The sequence below is a fragment of the Pristiophorus japonicus genome, chromosome 24, assembly GCF_044704955.1.
Source record: "Pristiophorus japonicus isolate sPriJap1 chromosome 24, sPriJap1.hap1, whole genome shotgun sequence".
Lineage (NCBI taxonomy): Eukaryota > Metazoa > Chordata > Chondrichthyes > Pristiophoridae > Pristiophorus > Pristiophorus japonicus.
Window position 1 is genome coordinate 17,817,979 of NC_092000.1, and position 18,444 is coordinate 17,836,422.

At 43.4% G+C, this 18,444-nt stretch overlaps 1 protein-coding gene across 10 annotated transcripts in view; it reads left to right on the forward strand.

Annotated features, from left to right (window-relative positions):
- The window catches only part of brd4 (bromodomain containing 4), a 194,293-nt gene that overhangs the window by 128,647 nt on the left and 47,202 nt on the right, over nt 1–18,444 (forward strand). For 9 of the 10 annotated variants that reach the window (XM_070867331.1, XM_070867335.1, XM_070867329.1 and 6 more), the window contains 2 exons: nt 5,184–5,470; nt 12,640–12,759. In XM_070867331.1, the coding sequence (XP_070723432.1) occupies nt 5,184–5,470; nt 12,640–12,759 (407 nt within the window). The remainder of the gene's footprint in view (nt 1–5,183; nt 5,471–12,639; nt 12,760–18,444) is intronic. The other variant, XM_070867333.1, reaches the window with a different exon arrangement.

Below are 18,444 nucleotides of genomic sequence, written 5' to 3' on the forward strand. Positions count from 1 at the left end.
AGCTGATCCATTGCAGAGCAACACTGGTGACAATGTGAAAAATTGACCAGGTATGTCTTGTCTTCAAAAAGAACAAATCCAATCCAGCCTACTCTCAAACATCAAAAAAGGAGTGCTATCGAGTGGCACTTACTCACCAATAAACTGATCATCGTTGCTCAGTTTGGATTCCACCAGGAGCACTCTGCTCCAGAACTTCTTATAACCTTATTCCAGGGAGTTCCAGGTGCATGGAGAGGCTCGGAGGTGCGTCGCTGAGGCCTATAAAAAGGCCCAACGTGTCGGAGAGGCTCAGGAGTTCCAGGTGGGTGGAGAGGCTCGGGAGGTGCATCGTTGAGGCCTATAAAAAGGCCCAACGCGTCGGAGAGGCTCGGGAGTTCCAGGTGCGTGGAGAGGCTCCGGAGGTGCGTCGCTGAGGCCAGCTAGTGCAGCTACTGGGAGAAGGCAAAAAAGTAGAAAGAAATCGAAAGGTGACGTCACAGCCAAGGGGGTAAGTAATTGGCTGGGGATTGGTAAGTAGTTTTTCTTTTTCTTTATCAGTAAGTAACCTTTTAACATTGTTGTTGCCCAATTTAAGTTAATCCAAGGGTTAAGTCATGGCAGGATAGCTCGGACATGTGTTATGCTCCTCCTGTACTATGTGGGAACTCAGGGACGCTTCCGGTGTCCCCGACGACTACGTGTGCGGGAAGTGCATTCGCCTGCAGATCCTGACAGACCGCATTGCGGCACTGGATTCACTCTGGAGCATCCGTGATGCTGAGAATGACGTGAATAGCACGTTTAGCGAGTTGGTCACACCGCAGGTAAAGGGTACACAGCCAGATAGGGAACGGGTGACCAACAGGAAGAGCAGTGCAAGGAAGGTAGTGCAGGAGTCCCCTGCGGTCATCCCCCTGCAAAACAGATATACTACTTTGGGTATTGTTGAGGGGGATGACTCATCAGGGGAAGGCAACATCAGCCAAGTTCATGGCACCGTGGGTGACTCTGCTGCACAGGAGGACAGGAAAAAGAGTGGGAGAGCGATAGTGATGGGGGATTCAATTGTAAGGGGAATAGATAGGCGTTTCTGCGGCCGCAACCGAGACTCCAGGATGCTATGTTGCCTCCCTGGTGCAAGGGTCAAGGATGTTTCGGAGCGGGTGCAGGACATTCGGAAAAGGGAAGGTGAACAGCCAGTTGTCGTGGTGCATATAGGTACCAACGATATAGGTAAAAAAACGGGATAAGGCCCTACGAGACTAATTTAGGGAGCTAGGAGCTAAATTTAAAAAGTAGGGCCTCAAAAGTAGTAATCTCAGGATTGCTACCAGTGCCATATGCTAGTCAGAGTAGAAATCGCAGGATAGCGCAGATGAATACGTGGCTTGAGCAGTGGTACAGAAGGGAGGGATTCAAATTCTTGGGACATTGGAACCGGTTCTGGGGGAGGTGGGACCAGTACAAACTGGACAGCCTGCACCTGGGCAGGACCGGAACCAATGTCCTAGGGGGGAGTGTTTGCTAGTGCTGTTGGGGAGGAGTTAAACTAATATGTCAGGGGGATGGGAACCAATGCAGGGAGACAGAGGGAAACAAAATGGAGACAGAAGCAAAAGACAGAAAGGAGATGAATAAAAGTGGAGGGCAGAGAAACCCAAGGCAATAAACAAAAAGGGCCACATTACAGCAAAATTCTAAAGAGGCAAAGTGTGTTAAAAAGGCAAGCCTGAAGGCTCTGTGCCTCAGTGCGAGGAGTATTCGGAATAAGGTGGACGAATTAACTGCGCAAATAGCAGTTAATGGATATGATGTGGTTGGCATCACGGGGACATGGCTCCAGGGTGACCAAGGCTGGGAACTCAACATCCAGGGGTATTCACCATTTAGGAAGGATAGACAAAGGAAAAGGAGGCAGGGTGGCGTTGCTGGTTAACGAGGAAATTAATGCAATAATAAGGAAGGACATTGTATTGGATGACGTGAAATCGGTATGGGTGGAGCTACGGAATACCAAAGGGCAGAAAACGCTGGTAGGAGTTGTGTACAGGCCACCAAACAGTAGTAGTGAGGTTGGGGACAGCATCAAACAAGAAATAAGGGATGTGTGCAATAAAGGTACAGCAGTTATCATGGGCGACTTTAATTTACATATAGATTGGGTTAACCAAACTGGTAGCAATGTGGTAGAGGAGGATTTCCTGGAGTGTATTAGGAATGGTTTTCTTGACCAATATGTGGAGGAACCGACTAGAGAGCTGGCCATCCTAGACTGGGTGATGTGTAATGAGAAGGGACTAATTAACAATCTTGTACGAGGCCCCTTGGGGAAGAATTACCATAATATGGTAGAATTCTTTATTAAGGTGGAGAGTGACACAGTTAAATCAGAAACTAGGGTCCTGAACTTAAGGAAAGATAACTTCGACAGCATGAGGCGTGAATTGGCTAGAATAGACTGGCAAATGATACTTAAAGGGTTAACGGTGGATAGGCAATGGCAAATATTTATAGATCACATGGATGAACTTCAACAATTGTACATTTCTGTCGAGAGTAAAAATAAAACGGAAGGTGACTCAACCGTGGCTAACTAGGGAAATTAAGGATAGTGTTAGATCCAAGGAAGAGGCATGTAAATTGGCCAGAAAAAGCAGCAAACCAGAGGACTGGGAGAAATTTAGAATTCAGCAGAGGAGGACAAAGGGTTTAATTAGGAGGGGGAAAATAGAGTACGAGAGGATTATCTGAATGGCGGCAGATTAAGAAACGGGGAGGTGCAATGAGACCTGGGTGTCATGGTTCATCAGTCATTGAAAGTTGGCATGCAGGTACAGCAGGCGGTAAAGAAGGCAAATGGCATGTTCGCCTTCATAGCTAGGGGATTTGAGTATAGGAGCAGGGAGGTCTTACTGCAATTGTACAGGGCCTTGGTGAGGCCTCACCTGGAATATTGTGTTCAGTTTTGGTCTCCTAATCTGAGGAAGGACATTCTTGCTATTGAGGGAGTGCAGCGAAGGTTCACCAGACTGATTTCCAGGGATGGCTGGACTGTCATATGAGGAGAGACTGGATCAACTGGACTTTTATGCACTGGAGTTTAGAAGGATGAGAGCGGATCTCATAGAAACGTATAAGATTCTGACGGGACAGGTTAGATGCAGGAAGCATGTTCCCGATGTTGGGGAAGTCCAGAACCAGGGGACACAGTCTTCGGATGTGGGGTAAGCCATTTAGGACTAAGATGAGGAGAAACGTCTTCATTCAGAGTTGTTAACCTGTGGAATTCCCTACCGCAGAGTGTTGTTGATGCTAGTTCATTGGATATATTTAAGAGGGAGTTAGATATGGCCCTTACGGCTAAAGGGATCAATGGGTATGGAGAGAAAGCAGGAAACGGGTACTGAGGTGAATGATCAGCCATGATCTTATTGAATGGTGGTGCAGGCTCGAAGCGCCGAATGGCCTACTCCTACATCTATTTTTCTATGTTTTTATTCCAAACATAGAGAAAAGAGCTAAATTCCAGTGTTGAGGTGAGAATAACTGCCCTTGACATCAAGCAGCATTTCACCGAGTGTGGCATCAAGGAGCCCTAGTAAAATTGAAGTCAGTGGGGATCAGGGGAAAAACTGTCCAGTAGCTGAATTATAGTTAGCACAAAGGAAGATGGTTGTGGTTGTTGGAGGCCAATCAACTCTGCCCCAGGACATCGCTGTAGAAGTTCCTCAGGTTAGTGTCCTAGGCCTAACTATCTTCAGCTGGATCCATCAATGATCTTCCCTCCATCATAAGGTCAGAAGTGGCGATATTCGCTGACAATTGCACCGTGTTGAGCTCCATTCACAATCCCTCAGATAATGAAGCAGTCCGTGCCTGCATGCAGCAAGACCTGTACAAGATCCAGGATTGGGCTAATAAGTGGTAAGTAACATTCACACCATACAAGTGCCAGGCAGTGTCCATCACCAAGAGGGAGTCCAACCACCATTGTGATGTGATGCTATTGACATTAAACTCTGGCTCCACCATCAACATCCTGAGGGGGTTGCCATTAACCAGAGACTCAAATGGACTACCCATAAAAAATACCATGGCTACTTGAGTAGGTCAGAGGCCGTGTATTCTGCGATTAGTGACTCGCATCCAACTCTCCAAAGCCTCTCCCCCATCTACAAGGTACAAGTCAGAAATGCATGCGCAGAAGGGAGACTTAGTGCAAATAGTTATTGCGGGTAAATATATGCTCGCCAGTGTCTGAGAGTTCTCCTTTGTTTACTTGTGTTTATATTTGAATTCCTGGTTAGAAACAACCTTGAAGTGGATGTTTTGTATAGAATTTCCCCCCTTCTGACCTGAGTGAGGACTGCTGGACAAAGACTCTAAGATTGCTGTTTAGGGCTTCGCATAAGGGGTGGGGGCTCCAACAGATGTTGTCCGTTTGCATGCTACTTGTAGCCAGAATTTATAACTCATGAAAGTAGCTCTCGGAGGGGATGGGGCACCGTGAACCTACACCCCCCACCCCCCCCCCCCACCCCTCCTGAGCGCAGATAATATGATATAAATTGTCTTTAAAATTAAATATTATGATTAACACAGTTTTTGTGTCTCCTAATTAATGTTCGTTTGGACAATTGTGATTCGATCAATTGAGGGTACTGGTGAGAAAGAGTAACTGAGCCCAACAGGGAGCTGACTTACTTTGTGCTTCATTCTGAAGCACTGAAGTTCACTGTTTCCACAAGTATAAATTTGCCTCCCTCCTGTTGGGCAGTACTGAAGAAGTCACCTCTGCCCACTCCAGAATCAAAACACTGTTGACCATAATACTTCCATTATTTGATTTTAAATAGGCCCTAATAACAAGAGTCTGGGCCACTTTGCTCCATTTTGACACTTAAATTGCTTGTTTCGTGGGGCATCTGTTTTTATCTCTCCAAAAATCTGCACTTTAACAAAAGAAATCATTAATTTACAACCTCATATCTTCTGCTGTTCGGATTTCTTGGTGTCCTGTCGCATAAATGTTGATTCTTCCCCCACGTTTCTCAAGTATATTCTAAATGTGCGGATTATTTCTGTGCGGACAGTGCCAGTCACGTGCCTATGAAACGTTTGCGTAGCTTTTCTTGCCCCGAGCCTACAAGTTAATAGCACCGTTTACATGTTTGTCTTAATTCCACTCACTTTCCCTGCAGGAGTGTGAAGAACAGCAAACCTGGTCCTACGTGTGACTCGGAGGAGGAGGATAAATGCAAGCCGATGACGTATGAGGAAAAGAGGCAGCTGAGTCTGGACATAAACAAACTTCCCGGTGATAAATTGGGGCGAGTAGTTCACATCATTCAGTCCCGTGAGCCCTCACTGAGAAACTCGAACCCTGACGAGATTGAAATAGACTTTGAAACGTTAAAACCCTCCACGTTGCGAGAGCTAGAACGATACGTTACATCATGTTTACGGAAAAAAGCGAGGAAACCTCAAGGTGAGAGTTAAACCTAGCGGATAAGAGAATGGTTGATTGTCAATAACTGTATAAAATTGATCTAATAATTCATACATTTGATTCATGTGTACAGTCTACACAATCCATCCTTAATATATCAATCATTCCCTCTCTTTACTATAACTATTTTTCACTTATCATGCCCCATACTATTTCCTGACTGCAAGGTGTGTAGGGAGTTTTTTTCCCCATCTAGACTTTTCCTAGTATTACCTCTGAAAGCCAGTTGTTAGTTGGTGTACAAGATGGACATGGGGGTGACTGTTTCTTGGATGTTTGTTTCTTTCCTGGGCCCATAGCCATGTCATTGCCATTCTTCAGAGTGACGAAGCCCTTCATTTGTGCAACGACTAGTTTGTTGAAACAGTGACCACCTATGAGCTCAAAATAAGAAGAGGAGTTGCAAATGCTAAAGGCCTGAAATAAAAACAGAAAATGCTGGAGAGGCATCTGAAAGAGAAAAGCTTTTCTGTCTTTCCGCTCACTGTGATAGATTGAAGTAACAGCGTCTTGAGCAATGCTTGATTGAGGCTTGTTAAGTGACCGTTCAGAAATTAGTGCTAGCAATACAAGACCTTTTGGAATTGCCTTCCGCACTGATTTCCAGTGCCTTGTGTGTAGTACTGATAACTAGATGCAAGTAATTTATTTCATGCCACCTTTGTCGGTGGACAATTTGAATCCACTGTGTGTTGTCACATCGTCTTTTTAAAAAAAAACTTTACTCCCTCGGAGAATCACCTGTATTTAATGAGTGTGAAGCGTGAGCAACATTGCTACATGTGTAATGTTGTAATTTGCTTTTTAGCGCTTCCAAAATGCTCCCTTTATTTTTCTTTCGATCCCTGCTCTCCGCAGCGGTTGACTCCTGTCAGATATAGTGCCGTGCATCACGGCAGCTGCCCCATGCCTTGCCAGAATGACCATTCTTCACATGTGAGGCAGCTAGTGAGTGTTTTCTGTCTGATCATCTCTGGGGGTGTTCCAGCTGAGTTTTTTTTTCCTAGTCCCTCCCAAGCGTCAGCTTGACATTTCAAGAGTGGACGAATGCTGGGATTTTCTAACATTCGGATTTTCTCATTTCTGTACGGTGTGACTTGGCGAGTCATAGCCAGAAATTTGCTTCGTGTCGCCACGAGTCAGACTTTTTTCATTGTAAAGCCCTCAACAATCTATTGCTGGATTGTTTTTCCCACCCATCCCCTTTCTTACCCCCACCTCCCCTCAAAATCAAGGGTCCGGTGATTTGGTAAATTGACGTCATAGCTGGAGCAGCAGAGACGGTGGGATAATGGCTAAGTGTTCAATTATTTATTCACACCCTATTAAACTATGCAGTAGATTGAAGGCCTACTTTATTTAACAAGACTAATTAATAATTAAGAACTCGGGAAAAAAAACTGTTAGCGATCAGTAAATAGTTAAATGGAAACTGATGTCACCAATAGAGGGAATAGATTAAATAAACAAAACCGAGCAATAACAGTAACTAACACATCAAATTGAATCCATCTGTTAATCATTTAGTATTAAAAACAAATTAGTTATCACTAGAAATAGATACCAGTACAGCAAATAAATATATGAAGTAGATAATGGGAGCGCAGCCAATGTGTCAGAATTGTGAGAATTAGTGGACAGTGAGATTGTCACAGATGACGTCACCTGTGAGATGTCTATGGCTTGAGTCACTACAGCTCAGAGTCCATTTGAGCTGGAGCGCAAAGATAGAGACCTGAGGGAGGGAGGGAGATGAATATGGATGGTTTACTCCAGAACACAGTCACATCAGATAGAGAGGTACAGGAAGAGGGGTATGTAACTGACTTGTTACTAGGGCTGGGGGAGCCTAGTGAGAGTCAGATATTCTAAAGAAAAAGGCATACACCAAGTACACGAACAATTAAGGAGCAAATGACAAAGGGGAATGTGATGAGTTTAGGAAGGTAAAAAATAAATATGAAATGGAAGTACAGGTATTGAAGAATATTAAAATATGGTGAAACATTCTATCGGCACATAAGTAACAGAAGGATAATTAAGATGGGGTTCGGGCCTTTAAGGTCTGAGCAAGATAAACTAGTAGGAGAGGATACTGAAATGGCAGGGATGATTACTTTGCCTCAGTTTTTTTTTACTGCACGGGATAAAAAAGAGGAAATGAAAGCAGTAATTGTAATCTAGAGGGATATTACATCAGTTGATATAAAGAAAGGAGACACGAGACATACAAGCCAAATTTCAGGACCAAGCCATCTGAATGAATTTATCTGTAGATACTCAATCCATGGAGACTATTGCAAAACACTAGCAGCCATATATAAAATTTAAATAGAAGAAAGAATGGAGGACTTTCAAACATCAAATGTAATTCTTTTCTTCAAAAAGAGAGCTCGATCTAATTAACAACAACTTGTATTTATATAGCGCCTTTCACATAGTAAAACATTCCAAGGCGCTTCACGGGACCGTGAACAAAATTTGACACTGAGCCACATAAGCAGATTTTAGGGCTGAAGATCAAAAGCTTGGTCAAAGAGAGAGATTTTAAGAGGCGTCTTAAAGGAGAAAAAAAGGTTTAGGTAGGGTATTGCAGAGCTTGGGGACCAGGCAGCTGAAGGCACGGCTGCCAATGGTGGTGATGAAAATCTGGGATGCTCAAGAGGCCAGAATTGGAGAAGCGCAGAGATCTTGGAGGGCTGTGGGGCTGAAGGAGATTAGAGATAGTAAGGGGTGAGGCCATGGAGGGATTTGAAAACCAGGATGAGAATCCAGGAAACTATAAACAAGTGAGCTTAACATCAGTGGTAGGAAAGATACTAGAATCTGTGTCTGATAAATTCATTGCAGAATTCCACACTTGGGTGAAAGAAATACTGCAAAGTTTCGCATTGAGTATTTAGTTAAATCTGCATGTGAGGTTGACCCTGTGTAAGGTATTATCTACTAAAATTAGTGCAAGTGGCTAATATTGTCGCCATGCCTGTGACAAGTCAGCGATCTCTTTTGGACAACACTGGGGTATGAGGCAGGGTGGGAAGAGGTAATTGGAGTGGGAGGAAAACTAGTTCAGTTGATGCAGGAAAAATTGCTCTCTGTTGACTTCATGCTTGTTAAGTAGTAGTGCTGAGATGCTTTACTAGCCTTATAAGTGGCAATTTGGAATAGCATCTGCCAAATATTCAAGCTAGGGTAATTAATTAAAAAATCCAGCATCAAAGTTGCGAACTCTCCAGAACATTTGTCACAAAATTGGACACTCAAGCTCATTTCTGTAGACCTCACTGTTGCAACCATGTTACTTCTGTGGAGGTATGGTGTTTTTAGCTTATGCCGTTGCATGTTTTGTCGCTGCATAATAAAAAGCATTGGTATCTTGGGATCGTCCATGTTTTTAAACTGGAAAAATTATAACCCACAGAAATGAATTGGAAGCTTCCTCTGTGGTCTAGCACGTGGTTCTTGCAGGAAGTCAGATTGTGATATTGCGCAGGGCCAAATGCAGTGTCAGTCGCTGCTGCAGAGTATGTCGTCAACAAAGAATGAATCTCAGAAATTCTGGAACCGTTGCGGGTTAGAGGTTACTGGCCCAAATTCTGGAGGTTATAAAAGTTCTGAGCCCGTTGAATCTATACAAGTGTAAGTAAAATCTGTTCCAAAAACTCCCTCTGGACAAATCCCACTTTAAAACCAAATTCAATCTTACCGCAGTTATCCGCAAGACGCATTCCATTTTGTCACTTTTATTTTTCATTAGCTTTCAGATACCCTGGGCACACACTTGTCAGGAAATGTAAGATTTTATTTATCTGGTAAACATTAATTTTAAACTATCCTTCTCTCAATATTTTTAATGTTTTTTTTGTGCTCGTCATGTTAGTGCAGAGGAATGGGACCCTTGTTTGTTTTAGGAACCTAGGGTCAACATCAGCCACTTCCTCAATAATGTGTAGTGTACCCAGATGCAGAGTAAAGTTCGACCCAAACACCGTTCCTTAATTCCAATATTAAAAGAACATCCTGTACAGCATCATTTCTCTCATGAACTATCCTGTTGTCATTTCTGAGATTACCAAATTAGAGCCAATTTATGGGCAGTTTTATTCTTGTGGGCCTATGTCTACGGGGAGTTAAAACTGCACAAACCAATGTTCCTTTAGACCATGATAACAGAAAGGCTTTAAACTCACCCATCCAGGGTAGATTGAACTCGGGTCCCAGAGGTGATGGAACGTAACTCCATGGGGCTCCCAATCTTTTTTTTTCTTGACCCTTCCCTCTATAATCAAGATGATTAACAAAGAAATAAGAGCATAAGAAATAGGAGCAGGAGTAGGCCATATGGTTCCTCGAGTCTGGGTCGCTATGCAATAAGATCATGACTGACCTACCTCAACGCTTTCCTACCCTATCCCTATATCCCTTGGTGCCCCCCAAAAAATGATCGACCTCAGTCCTGTTCTTGGGTCTCTTATTTGCAGCTGGTTACTAGAGGGGCATGCAAGAGTATTCCATGATTATTCACCTTCCTTTGTCTACTTGCTCGTATCAGCCGTGGTGTCTGGTACAGATTAGCATCTCGTTGCGGGTGCAGCTGCAGTTACAAACCTGAGTTTGCACACTACCAACACATTTTGCCACTGCACCATTAGCTGACTGCTTAGACTTTACGGGGGGAGGTGCTGTTGAAATACTAAAAGTGGTGGTTCATAAGTACATGCAAATATATCAAATTATCATTGATACGTTCCCGAGAGGAAAACATTTCCTTTCGCCAACCCCCTCCATCCAATTCCACTGCAGTTGAACTGACTTATGATAAGCCTCAGCCAGACCTACAAAGTGGTGCCCCAGGCAAGCCAAATGTATTGCCATGGAATACACATACGCCATTAGCAATAATGTGCATGGCATTTGGATACTGTTAATCACATGAACAGCAAGGGAGCTACTCTCGCATTTGTGGGCCTGAGATGACTGTTTTCTGTGAAATTGTGTGGTAACTGTACCTGACTGCCGCTTTCAAAATTAGCTCAAATTCTTTAGGATTGGATTATGGAATTAGACTGGGTCTTTGAAAACTTAATTTAAAATAAATTTAAGAAATGGAAAAGCTAAATCTTTTTTCCTCTTCCTCTCCTTCATCTCTTCCGCCCGCCCCCCCCCCCCATTTCTCTTTGAAACTGTCATGCCATGTTACATCTTTGCCATTGTCTAATGGGCTATGTCACCATTTTAATAACCTCCATAAAATATGTAGTGTATTTCTCATTTCATCTGTCGAACTGGGAAAATTCTTGTGGGTCAGCAGCCTTCGGACAACTCATTCTGGCTCCGATTTTGGCAGCTTTCATTCTTGTACATTCCCAATTATATGTTAAAACGTACTGTCCAGGAGACAAGTGCTTAAAATAAAAATTATATCCCTGTCGGGAGAAAGGAGATCAATTCCGACCAGCTGCTTGGTTAATTTGGTGTTTTCCGTGCCAATGATTTGACGGAGGCTGTGCGACTGGGCTCCGAATTCACATGCTCTTTCTTTTGGCAGCCAGCATCGCTGAACATCTGAGAGTCTATTAGTGGTTGTAGTTAGGGGTTTCTCCCAGGCCACAGTCTTTTCTCCCCTTCCCCCAATACAACTTTTGAACACTCAATATTTAAGATTCAACATACAATTTGGTTCTTGCACTTCTAATGCTATGAAGGCCATTGATATCCACATTTGTGAGATTTTATGTATGGGGTGGAAGGAAAGACTTGCTGTGCATAACAGTACTTGAGGAAAATGTGCATCTTCAAGCTGTTAAAAAGAAAGATGCATGTTTGAGAATTTTCACCATATTTACTCGTTGGCTCATATCACAGGGGTTTTAGTGCAAAAGTGTTGATTTTTGGGACAGTATATATGATTCTGTGTTGGGTTCCTAAACCAACATGATCTGGGTGGTCTGTTCTTTAACTTATTATTCAATGTTGTATACGTCCTTGCCCTGTTGGAAGACACTTTCACTTTTCCATTTGTAAAAGTGATCATCGGTAAATGATCTGCTCTGTTATATCATCATTCCATTGTGTGTGGCCACGCACTGGTGGAGTGATGATGTCATTGGGGCTTCTTAACCCAGGGGTCAAAGCAACAGCTGGTTTTCAGAGGTACACTGTTTCCTTTTAAATATTGAACCTGATTCAAGTCTTTTCCAGTGAAACTGATTTTTTTAAACTTTGCAAAACTTGCTGATTGCAGAGTAGTGATGTCATGATGTAGTACAAAACCTGTTTTTCTGCAAAAGCATCTGCACGTGAACATATTTCTGATTGACGACCGAAACAACTAACCCAACAAAACCAAGCGGCGCCCTGAAATTCTGTCCTGCCACATGGCGGGGCATGTATCACTCCCTGTGCCGAGTCCACAATGCCAACCATGTCACTGTGGGGAAATACCGAATACTTCCTCAGAGTGCGTGGAAATGTCTGGCCCATGTGGCAGCTCGTTTACAGCGGTTTTGGAGGCAGTACTGCAGCTCGCCCTCCAACCTTTTGCCATGGGAGAAAGCAGTTAAAATGAAATGACAATTTGACTCGGTCCAAGGTATTTTTTAACGGTGAAAGTGGATAAGATATTTCTTTTTTTTTTCCCTCCAAATCCCTGGGGCCTGTGCTGATTTCAGCTGATTTTCGAGGTTGTTGCTCTTTGTAAGTGATCGGGAGCAGCGACCAGAGCTACTTTGTTCTCTCTCTCCCCTACCCTCTGACCTGTGCAGCTCTTTACAGAAGCACAACTAAGATTGGAACTCCTAGCAATGAAACGAACCCCATACCCTGTCTACCTACTTCTCTCTCATGCATTTTTAAGTGATTTAATCTGTCATTAAAACAGTGGTATCATGACCTCACTATTGCAGAACCCACATGCTTCCAAACATTTACTAAAGTCTCTTCAGATTAATGGCCTTCACAAGAGCAGTCACAAACTGTGAGTGTTTTTTTTTGTTTTCCTACAGCTGCTTTTCTTTTCTTTTTAAATTTGCAGAAACCTTGCATCTGATCCCACGTGCCAAACTAGAGTAATTTTATTCACTGTGTTGTACCTGTGTACCGGTACCAAAGTGTTTGGTCCAAATCTTGTTGTGTGATGCTGTTTGCAGTGAAAAAAGTCCCAGGGAAATCGAACGATGACCTCCAGCTAGACTCGAAGAGTGAGCTGGATACCAGGTTACATGACGTTAGCGGCCAGCTGAGCTCTGGGAAGAAACCAGGCAGAAAAGGTTGGTGTAGTGCAACCTTGTGAAGTAGATCCTTAGGTGAAATAGGCTGGGGCCAAGGCGAAAATCAATGTGTACATGTATGTAATAGCCTTGATTTTTGTGGTGCACATACCTCTCAAACTGCACCGTGTTGAATGGGGGAAATTCAGGTTCGAGCTTGGGAAGGGAGTGCGGCTCTCTGCCGAATCGGTGAATCCGCTGATCGAACCACGTCGCACTCCGCTGCTAGTTTGCTCAATGGTGCCGCTTCGTATCGGGACATGGTGATTCTAAAACAGTACAGTTGAGAGGTATGGTGGTAAATCTCATCAATATTTGTGATTTAACGGGCTGAAAGCGATTATAAATAAATGTGTTTAATTTAGGTTATGCACTACAGCTAATGCCACACACTTTTTTCCCCCCATTCAAGAATTTAATTATAGACAGAGGGTAAGATGTTTTAATTTTCTGAAATTATGCTGTGAATAGAGATGTGACTACATGTTCTGTCTATAATGAGCAATCTGCTGGATCTTCAACTGGAATCGTTCCTCAGAGTTAAAATGTAGCTCCTGAAACCAACAATTATTCGAAATAATAGTCCCTGCGAATCTAGCATTATTTGTTTACAAAATATTTTAAATTAAAGCAGGAAACCGGTGATGCACTGAGTTCAAGCATAATCCTGTTCCCAATCTGAGTTTAAGTCTAGACCAGGCTGGTGGGATTAAAGTCATCTTTTTTCTGGCTATGAGAGTCCTATGTGATAACAGTATACACCCCGAACCCAACAACTAATGACGTGAGCATTTGATACTAAAGGGAATGAATGTACCAATCTCAACATTGTGATATCCCATACCTTGCTAAAACGTATTCCCTTCTCTCTCTTTCCCCCTCCCCTCCCAGTAAAAAAAAAATAACTTGAGCCCACTATGAAACAGTGCATTATTTGTCTTCCACAAGAACATAAGAAATAGGAGCAGGAGTAGGCCACCTGGCCCCACAAGCCTGCTCCGCCATTTGATAAGATCATGGACTCAGCTCCACTTCCTTGCCTGCTCCCCATAACCCTTTATTTCCTTATCATTCAAAAATCTCTATCCCCACCTTAAATATATTCAATGACCCGGCCTCCACAGCTCTCTGGGGGCAGAGAATTCCTTAGATTTACAACCCTCTGAGAGAAGAAATTCCTCCTCATATCAGTTTTAAATGGGAGGCCCCTTATTCTGAGATTATGGGCCCGAAATTGATGCACTCACCGCCCACTGCCGCTGACATTCCTCCTCGGGTTCTGCCCAGTACTAGTTTCGATCTGGTCTGGATTGGGCGGGAGGGGCGAGCCGCCAGGAAGCGCCCGCTGACATCAGTGGACGGCCGAATGGCGTAAGTGGACTCTCGCCCGCCAAGGTGCCATATTGGTGCGGGCGGGAGTCAGCGCCAGAACGGGGGTGGACTGTTGTGAGGAAGCTGGTCTGTCTCCGACAGTAGGTATGAAGAGCTGGAAAAAAAAAAGGTAAGTAAACATTTTTACTTTTTTTTTTAACAGGGAGTTACTTGTATGGGGTCCCCTGAAGGTGTTCCGATATATGTTTTTTTTTAATGCTTTTTCTTTGCAGGTCTTCGATCCTCCGTGAGCCCGACTCCATCCTCGACGGCACTTGGGGGGCAAGCCCGCCAGCTGCTGCCTAGATTGGCGGCATAAGTCCCTCAGTTGCTGCCCGCCGCTCTTTGAAGGACCTTTTTGATGAAAATCCCGGAGTGCTTGGACGAGTGGGGGGCCTTCACCAATTTCGGCCCCTATGTCCTAGTTTTAGTTTCCCCTATGGGTGAAAATATCCTCTGCCTCCACCTTGTCTAGCCCCCCTCTATAACTTATGTTTCAATATGTTCACACCTCATTCTTCTGAACTCCAATGTGTATAGGCCAACCTACTCAACCTATCTTCATAAGTCAACCCCCTCATCTCCAGAATCAACCAAGTGAACCTTCTCTGAACAGCAGGTATATCCCTCCTTAAATACGGAGACCAAAACTGTATGCAGTACTCTAGGTGTGGCCTCACCAATACCCTGTACAGTTGTAGCAGGACTTCTCTGCTTTTATACTCTAAACCCCTTGCAACAAAGGCCAACATTCGATTTGCCTTCCTGATTACTTGCTGTACCTGCATACTCACTTTTAATGTTTCATGCACAAGGACCCCCAGGTCTCTCTGTACGACAGCACTTTGGAATTTTTCTCCACTTAAATTATAATTTGCTTTTCTATTTTTTTTTCTGCCAAAGTGATAACCTCACATTTTCCCATATTACACTCCATCTGCCAAATTTTTGTCCACTCACTTAGCCTGTCTATATCCCTTTGCAGATGTTTTGTGTCCTCCTCACAATTTGCTTTCTTTGTATCACATCTTTGTATCATCAGCAAACTTGGCAACATTATACTCGGTCCCTTCATCCAAGTCATTAATATAGATTGTAAATAGTTGAGGCCCCAGCACCGATCCCTGCGGCACCCCACTCGTTACTGTTTGCCAACTGGAAAATGATCCATTTAGTCCAACTCTGTTTTCTGTTGGTTAGCCAATCCCATCTATCCATGTTACTATATTATCCACAACCCTGTGAACTTTTATGTTGTGCAGTAACCTTTTATGTGGCACCTTATCGAAATCCTTCTGGAAATCCAAATACACCACATCCACTGGTTCCCCCTTATCTACCCTGCTCGTTACATCCTCAAAGAACTCCAGCAAATTTGTCTCATGATTTCCATTTTATAAAACCATGCTGATTCTGCTTAATTGCTTAATTGAATTATGCTTTTCCAAATGTCCCGCTACTGCTTCTTTAATAATGGACGCCAGCATTTTCCCAACGACCGATGTTAGGCTAACTGGTCTATCGTTTCCTACATATCAAAAGCTGGAGCAATGTCTACCTTGTCTGCCTCCTTTTTTAAATAGCGGTGTTACATTTGCGGTTTTCCAATCCGCTGGGACCACCCCAGAATCCAGGGAATTTTGGTAGATCACAACCAATGCATCCAATATCTTTGCAGCCAGTTCTTTCAAGACCCTAGGATGTAAGCCATTAGGTCCAGGGGACTTGTCCCCCTTTAGTCCCATTATTTTACCGAGTACTACTACTTTAGTGATTGTATTAAGTTCCTCCCTCCCTATAGCCCCTTGATTATCCACTGTTGGGATGTTTTTAGTGTCTTCTACCATGAAGACCGATACAAAATATTTGTTTAACGTCTCTGTTTTCCATTATTAATTCCCCAGTCTCATCCTCTAGGGAACCAACATTTACTTTAGCCACTCTTTTTTCCTTTTTATGTACCTGTTTTTATATTCCGTGCTAGTTTATTTTCTTCATCTATCTTCCCTCTCTGTCATTTTTTTAGTCGTTCTTTGCTCCTTTTAAAAGTTTCCCAATCCTCAGGCTTCCCACTGGTCTTGGCCACATTGTATGCCCTTGTTTTCAATTTGATACTGCCCTTTACTTCCTTAGTTAGCCACGGATGGTTATTCCTTCTCTTACAGTCTTTCCTTCTCATTGGGATATATTTTTGTTGAGAGTTAATAAATGTCTGCCACTGCTCATCAACTGTCCCATACTTTAATCTATTTTCCTAGTCCACTTTAGCCAACTCTGCCTTCATACCTTTGTAGTCTCCTTCATTTAAGCTGAGGACACTGGTTTGAGATCCAGCTTTCTCAACCTCCAACTGAATTTGAAATTCAACCATGTTATGGTCACTCATTCCTAGAGGATCCTTTACTAGGAGATCATTTATTAATCCTGTCTCATTACATAATATCAGATCTAAGATAGTCTGCTCCCTGGTTGGTTCCGCAACATACTGTTCAAGGAAACTATCCCAGATATGCTTTATGAACTCTTCCTCAAGGCTACCCTGGCCAATTTGCTTTGTCCAATCAATATGAAGGTTAAAATCGCCCATGATTATTGACGTTCCTTTTTTACAAGCCTCCGTTATTTCTTGATTTATACTTCGTCCAACAGTGTAGCTACTGTATAGACTACACCCACCAATTACTTTTCCCCTTATTTATTCCTTATCTCCACCCAAACTGATTCAACATCTTGATCTTCTGAGCCAATATAGGGCCCAAGTTTCCACATGATTTGCGCCTGATTTTTAGGAGCAACTGGTGGAGAACGGACTTTCTTAGAAATCGCAATTCTCCATTTTTTTTTTTCTGCAGTTCTAGTCAGGTAGAACAGTTCTACTTTGGAACAGAATTTTTTCTTCAAAAGGGGGCGTGTCCAGCCACTGACGCCTGATTTCAAAGTTTCCACAGTGAAAACGTACTCCAAACTAAGTTAGAATGGAGCAAGTGAAGATTTTTGTAGAACTGAAAAAACCTGTTCTACACACTAAAAAATCAGGTGCAGGTTACAAATTAGGCGTCCAGAACGGGGTGGGGGGGAAGGGAACTCATTAAATTCTACAATAAATCCTTATTTATACTTCTACAAATATTATACAAATAAATCCAACCTGAATAAACATTTATAAGCAAAGAAAAGATTAAATAAACCATCTTCCTACCTGTGTGAAAGTGCTTCAGGCACGGAGAATGCTGCAGGCGTTCGTTCCCGTGGGGCGGGGAGGGAAGAAGGAAATAGCCGTTCGTTCCCGCAGGGGGGGGGGGGGGAATTAAACAGCCGTTTCGTTCCCGTGGAGGGGATGGGGGGGGGGGGGAGGGAACAGCCGTTTCGTTCCCGCGGGGGAGGGGGGAAGGAGACAGTGAGAAGGCTGCAAGTGCTGATGTGCTGATGGCAATGTGCTTTTATTAAAAAATTTTCAAAAATTAAATAGCTACAATGTTTTTTTCACACTGAGCATGCGCGAACGCTCTAATGCGCACGCGCAGCGTTGCCGGCAGGAAAAAAACGAATTTAAATAGTACCCGCCCCCTCCCACTTACAAAATCGGCGCGAGTGTAGGCTCCGCCCCCCTGGGTGCCGCGCCAGGCAGACAAGGAGCTGCAGAATGCTCCAGAATTGCGAGGTTTTTTTTAGGTGCCGTTTTAGGCGTGAAAAACGGGTGCCCAGCTCGGAGGGGCGCCCGTTTTTTATCGTGTGGAAACTTGGGCCCATAGTTTCTCACTAGCTCACTGATCTCATCCTTTATTAGCAGTGCTACCCCACCTCCTTTTCCTTTGTCATTCCTTCCGAATTGTCAAATACCCCGTAATATTTAAAATCGCACTGAGTTTTATTGAAATAGTATATTTTCAACGTTTTCACTTTAGAAGCGTTTATACTACACTACTGCTCCTTTCATTTGGCCAGTGTGGGTGCTTTGGAGATTTTGTAAAGCATTTCACACTTTATGCACAGCCTCCTAAGGCCACAACATGGGATGTTCCTACTACAGGGTAATGGTTATTATAAGACTACAGCTCTTGTTGCTGTTTATTTAAAAGGGTGAGTGTTGCATGTCTTAGTGATAATTGATTTTAGACCTTTACCCCAGTTCTCCTTTCCAAAATATGCTTATAGACTCTTTGCAGCTATAAGGTAGACATTGCTCCAGCTTAGGATAGTGAATTTAAAATTGCACTGTATTTAGCAATGAACTATGATGCATTGTATCCTGCCAGGATTTTTCATTCTCCACTCCTGACTTCCAAAAGATTGGAGGATATTTCACTCCCTGCA